At 28.9% G+C, this 6,376-nt stretch overlaps 1 protein-coding gene across 1 annotated transcript; it reads left to right on the top strand.

Moving 5' to 3' along the window:
• The first annotated feature begins 3,592 nt into the window (after positions 1-3,592).
• On the top strand, positions 3,593-5,844 carry LOC111037831. Its single transcript, XM_022320616.1, has 6 exons — positions 3,593-3,772; positions 3,850-3,909; positions 3,987-4,157; positions 4,720-4,867; positions 4,947-5,262; positions 5,338-5,844. The coding sequence occupies exons 1-6, from the start codon at positions 3,607-3,609 to the stop codon at positions 5,842-5,844; spliced, it is 1,368 nt and encodes a 455-aa protein (XP_022176308.1). The 5' UTR covers positions 3,593-3,606.
• Positions 5,845-6,376: the final 532 nt, after the last annotated feature.

The raw sequence follows: 6,376 nt of genomic DNA, 5'->3' as shown, positions 1-6,376 counted from the left end.
TATAGACAGGGTTTCAATATTGTTAATTTTATTAATATTGTTAAGTAAAAAATTTATATCTGTATTCTTCATAAATAATAAGACTATAATACTAAAATACTAATATTTATAAATATAGGAAAATATATTGTTGGCGCTTAATTGCAACTCCATAGTTGATCAATTGATTTTTCAGTTCAATTGACATTAGTTGGGACAAGTTACAGATACGTACACCATACATACCTTCCGCTTTTTTCATAAATACTCCGCTTCCATTTGCCCAGACCTATTCGTAATTGTATTTTTTTGCTATTTGTTTTGCAAGCCAATAGATTTTTTTATTTGCCACAGATAGTTGTTCATTTACATAAATGTGATTTTCAGGAAAATTGTTATGTATTCCTTTGGCTATTGAAACATTTTTGTTTTAACTCTGGATTTGATGGTAGTCAGTAAATTATTCTTAATTTCTTTATTAGTAAATTCAACGATAATACGACTATTATTTTCATTTTTATGTCTTAATCGATAAGTTTTTTTTATTATGTTCTTCTTTTACTTCAATATTAACAATTTTAGCTATGGTTGAGACTAAAAGCTTTAAATTTTCATTGGTCGTTTTTAGTATACCAGTTTTATCCAAGTTGTTACCAAGTTTTGCCTGTTCTGTAATATTATTATTTCCTTTCAAAATATCGATTTCACGTTCAAAAATGTTGTATAAATTTTAATTTAAAACGCTCATAAAAATTGACTTTCCGGTGGAAATTTTTTGTTGATAAAGGTAGACAAACTTGTAAGGGATCTTGTATTAAATTTTCAAATCTTAGATTTAAAAAGAAAAATTTTTATGAATTTCTATCAAATATAATTTAAACATTGCGGTAATTTTTAAGTATTTAGTCAAAATTTGAACTTTAAATACTTATAAAAAGAAATCGTGCATATATATTTTTAATATTTCTCTTCTGCTATTTTAACAATATGTTGGAAGCCTTGAATTACATTTTCAAGCTTTTTGACCCAACCAATACAAAGTTATTGATTTTATTTTGGTTGACACAAAATGTTTGCACCGGTTCCGGCAGGTCTCTACTGCAACAATGCAACATGTTGTGGACATTGCGGTGAAACCGCATTCGATCGTAGTGATGGGCACTACCGAATGATTTGAATAACCGACTAATAGTTATATTTTACTCCAAAAAACCGACTAATAGTTGGTTACAATTGCCATGACCAACTAACAACAAACAGCTTAATAACTAACACTATCGAAAAACGACTAATGACTAATAACTATCAAAAAACGACTTATGACTAATAACTTTAGGAAAAAACTGAAATTTTCACGCACAGCAAAATTTCGCACAAATCGATTTTGTTTTTTGAGGTAACACAAAAATAATAAACGTAAATACTTGAAATTTGCACCTTATTTTTATATTTATAATTTTAATCCCTACAAAATTTTCAAAATACTTTGCTACTTTTTGAGCTATTTAAAGGCCTAAGAAGTTTTTGGTAATTTTTTTTTTAAATGTCGATAAAAAAATTTTTGTACAGTCAAAACACTTGAAAATTAAATACAAAGTTCCTCGAAACTTGTTCTAAAAACAGTATAATATAAATACTGCACGACTTTTTTTCATAACCATTTAAAGTTCAAAATTCGTCGAAATTCATCAAATTATCGAAAATGTGAAAATCATTTTGTACTTAACAATTTATAAAAGTTCAATTTTTAAGGCCAAGGATTTAAAATTTAAAACAAGGCTCTTTTGGACGTAGTTGATAATTTAACAAAAAAATCTGAAAAATATATTAAGATAGTCATTTTTATACACGTGTTAAGTTCAAATTTGTCATGGAAAATTTTAGATTTTTGTTATTTTTTTTTCTTAATATGTCCATCAAAAATTGTTTCACTGGGTCGAGAAGCTTGAAAATGTATTACATAGATTTTCACGAGTTGTTTTAATATCAGTTACAGTTTATTTTGGTAACCATTTGGCTATAATATAATCATCAATATAGTCATTTAGTAATTATTTACTTTTATAAGATAGATGATGATTTATTTAATTCATTAGCAATTCATTCGTTAGTTGGCAGTCGAAGTTGGGGGGGGGGGATACGGAGGGATGACATCACTCTACTTTTTTGTATTTACATTTTTCATCCCTCTACTTATTTTGTCTAGAATAACGCATTCCTCCTGAGACTTGTGTTTTAAAATTAAATAATTATTATGATTTTTATATTTATACCTATGTATAAGAAAACTTTTTATTTTTCGTATAGGCCTAAATCTGAATTGTAAGACATCCCTCCACTTATCTTGAGCCATTTCGACCACTGTTGGTTTATTATTCCGATAACCGACTTATTTATTTATTGCTTACTACCGACTAAGTTATTAGTCATTAGCACGAATTAAGATATATCTTAATTCGTGGTCATTGGTCGGTGATGCCCATCATATTTTGATACCCGTATCGTGTGGCCTGACACTTACGGTATTACGTGTTTTAGTTATTTCAACCGTTCCTACGAATTATTCTGGGCTCTACGGTTCAGGCAATCTGGCATTCTACAACAAAACGGCCACTGGTGCAGTCGCCTGAGTCGTCAACTGAATTGTAAGTTGTAACAGTGCAGAGTCATCATTGTAAGTATTTTAATTTTATTAACTTGTGACTATTAATTAAATATAATTGTTTTTATAATTATTAAATTCAAAATAATAAGTAAGAAATTGAATAACGAATAGATTTATAAAATAATATTGCACTAGGAATTGCAGCCGGACTATATCCACGCATATTGTTTCTTTTTAATTCATCATAATAATTGTTGTTTATAATGTATTGAACATTAAAAAAATATGGAACCATGTACATTTAATTAATTAATTTGAATTATTAACTTAACATGGCATGTATCAATATAATATATTGTGAATATATGGTGTATACTGTGTGCTGCAATAGGCATATCATAAAAACTATATTTGTTGTAGACATAATTTTAAATAAATAATATATTAATTTTTTATTGATGCTTCAACAAGATAATGGACATTCAATACAAAATATGTATTTGTTTAACACGTGTCTGTCATATTTTATAGAAAATACTTATGTTTTAAAATCTATTTAATTTTATATCTTATAATAGTGGTATGTAAGTAGGTATGTTGGTTAGTTTTGGATTTTTGATACCTTTGGTAGGTACTTTTAAATTTTAATCGCAGGGTCAGATAACAAATCTGTTATTTGAATTTTTGTATTTTAAATAATAATATTATAAAATGCACAATTTATACGAAATTACGAAAACAGAAAATTAAAAGTTCCTATAGTTAAAGTACAGAAAACGTATAACCATGTGTACTTGGCAACTCGCCCACTAAATAATATACCTTATATACCTATACAAACATTTTTTTTTAGTTTTAATATTGTAGTAACACTAAATTATATTTTCAAAAAAGATTGGACAGTGATATGTAGATCATTTATAAGAAAACTAAGGTGGTTTTCCAATCATGAGAATAACTAATTATTAATTATTATACATAATGTTGGTTCTTAGGTTTTATAATTAATATAACTATTTCAGATGTGGAATAATCAGTGCGCATGTAACTTTTGTTTATCAAAAGCCAAATGTCCGCTACAGCAACAGTCTTGGCTGGAACAGACTGTTGCTGCAGCTGTTCAAAAACAGATGGCAGCGATAATGACTGCGGCACAGCCGCAGCCACGACAAATGACCAACGTCCCGAGTAAGTTTAATATTTTTTCAATATTCAGTTTACATAATATAAATATATTCAAATATTAATAGCGTAATTTATTACAGAATGTTATGTGTGCCATAAAATGGGCCATAAAGCCAACAAATGCTGGTGGTGCCCGGATGGTAAGTAGATATTATTTTTGTTAATTTTATGACTAATTAGGTCTTTTAGTATTTATTAATTTAAAAAAATGGTTCAGCTGCCCCCCGGCGGGTAAGGTCTAGACGTCAGCAGCAACCCGAACCGCGTCACGAGAGATCTCCCCGGAGGACCGAGTCTAGCCGGAGGACCGAGTCTAGCCGGAGGGACCAAAGATCTACTCGAAAGGATGAACATGAATCTACAGAACGGCCGGTGGAAACACCGTCGGGTACGTAAATACATAAAACTATATCCACTTCAACATAAAAATGTTACAAATCATGTTTTTTTTATCCATATTTCTGATGCCTTTGGTAAAAGAAAATATTATAATTTGTATTACAAATTTTGGCTACTAACAGAAGAAATAATAAATTAATAATTAATAAGCTGTGGCAGCCTGCTTGTGCTACGATATTCAGAAGAATGTGAGGTACTACAAGAAAAGTTAAATTTTAAGATAGGTAGCATTTTCAATATCTATATTTATTAGATTAGACAGAATATCAATATTTTCTAAAATTGCATTGATTTCGATAAAGTTGCGGGAGTTATAATTGAAAACTAGAGGGGGACTTATGGGATGGATTAAGGGTATAAGTGAATAATTGCTAAATATAGAATCAATCTCAATTGAATACTTTAGAAATATATTAAGTTAGTTTACTTTACTCATGACATGACCCGAAAATGATTTTAAATATCTTTGGATGTGTGTCTGAGAGAGAAAACAAATAACATGTTATTAAATGAACTTCAAGAGTATAATCTATATTCCTATAATGTTACAGTAGAAAAAGTTGTTAAAAAAACACGAGAAGAAATATCAGATATCGAAGAAGTTGTTATGTCCCTGTTAGATATGCCCGTAGAATATTCTCTTGGACATTGTGTAGCGAAAGATATGCATATGAGCGCGGGCATCGCCATAGAGTTTAAGTTACTGAACAAACATTTTAAACGTAAAATATACAGTGATATTTATTTTTAGCTAATCTGTTGATTAATTATGATTTAGGAGGATCTACGGGTGTGTTGGACAGCTGATGGACCAAAGACCAAATGTTGGCACAGTTGCGTATTTGCAACACAAAAATCGATTTATTTATTATTTAATTACAAAGGAATATAGCAACAATAAACCAACATATAATAGTTTAACTGCTGCCATTAAAAAACTACGTGATTTAATTATAAAACACAATGTTAAAAAATTAGCTATCCCACGCATTGGTTGTGGTCTTGACAAATTAGACTGGCCAATAGTAAGAGGCATCATTCAAAATGTTTTTCAATACGTAGGATGTACTATCAAAATTTGTCATTTTACACATGTAAGTCTATTTAATTCAGCCTTAATAGAATACAATACTATGAAATAAAGTAACTAATGTTTTATTTTTTTACAGTATACGTCAAAAGAGTCAGAATTACTTAGAGTTCGACACCCAAGAATTGTAAAAGTCCGTACAGATATCAATGATATTCAAAAACGAGAATTTGAAAAATTGAACATAATATTGTACTCTCGGAAAACTTCGTTACCAGTGTATTGGGATCAACATTTTCAATCAGTTGATGAAAAATACTGCTTTAAGTCTCAATACTATAAGGACTATCAGATGGATCTTGAAGTTGGCCAGTGTTTGTTTTATAGCACATTAGAAGCTGCTATATTTATTATAATCACTAACAACGATATAACTGATCATTTTTCATACGAAAACCTAGAAAATGGGCTTAAAAGGGTTAAGATGTTCATTAAGAATGAGAGGCAGTTGCACCCAACATTCATACTTCATGAATTCCAGAATAATCATAATTTTGAAATTATTGTAAATAAAAAAATTGTATCTCTAATGAGTACTTCTTTCTTAGAACTAACTCCATGTGTAATTTTTGTAATACAAAACTAAAAAGGCAATATTCAGTTTTTCTCACTTTATTTATGCTTAGTTACCTACAATACATTTACATTAAGTTAGTTAATATAATTACATACTTTGATTTCATATTATATCTACAATCTACATAATATGAAGGACTTATGGGATTCATCTACATTTTCAAAATTAATGTTTTTTTTTTTGTAAAACTGTTCCAATGTAAATAAGTTTAATTTTTGAAAATAATGTGTTATTTTCAGAATTATAAACATTTGTCATTAGGTATAAGTTGTAACTCTGATAAGGGTCCTATGTGTGACATTAAGTGGTTTCAGTAGAATTTTATATGCAGATCCCCATACAAGGATGCCATATAAAAAATTTAAAAGACAGACTGGACAAATGCAAATTAAACTTTTTAGACTTTGGACGTCTAAGATATTACGTAGTTCTTAAAAAATAAAAAAGCATTACCTTAAACCTATTATAAGCATGTCATGAGGTTTCTGTTTTAATTTTTCATCAAATATCACACCTAAATATTTGGTTAAGCTAACGTTAT

The sequence above is a fragment of the Myzus persicae genome, unplaced genomic scaffold (assembly GCF_001856785.1).
Source record: "Myzus persicae strain clone G006 unplaced genomic scaffold, MPER_G0061.0, whole genome shotgun sequence".
Lineage (NCBI taxonomy): Eukaryota > Metazoa > Arthropoda > Insecta > Hemiptera > Aphididae > Myzus > Myzus persicae.
The sequence above is the reverse complement of the archived record's forward strand: the minus strand, read 5'-3'. Positions and strand labels throughout refer to the sequence as shown.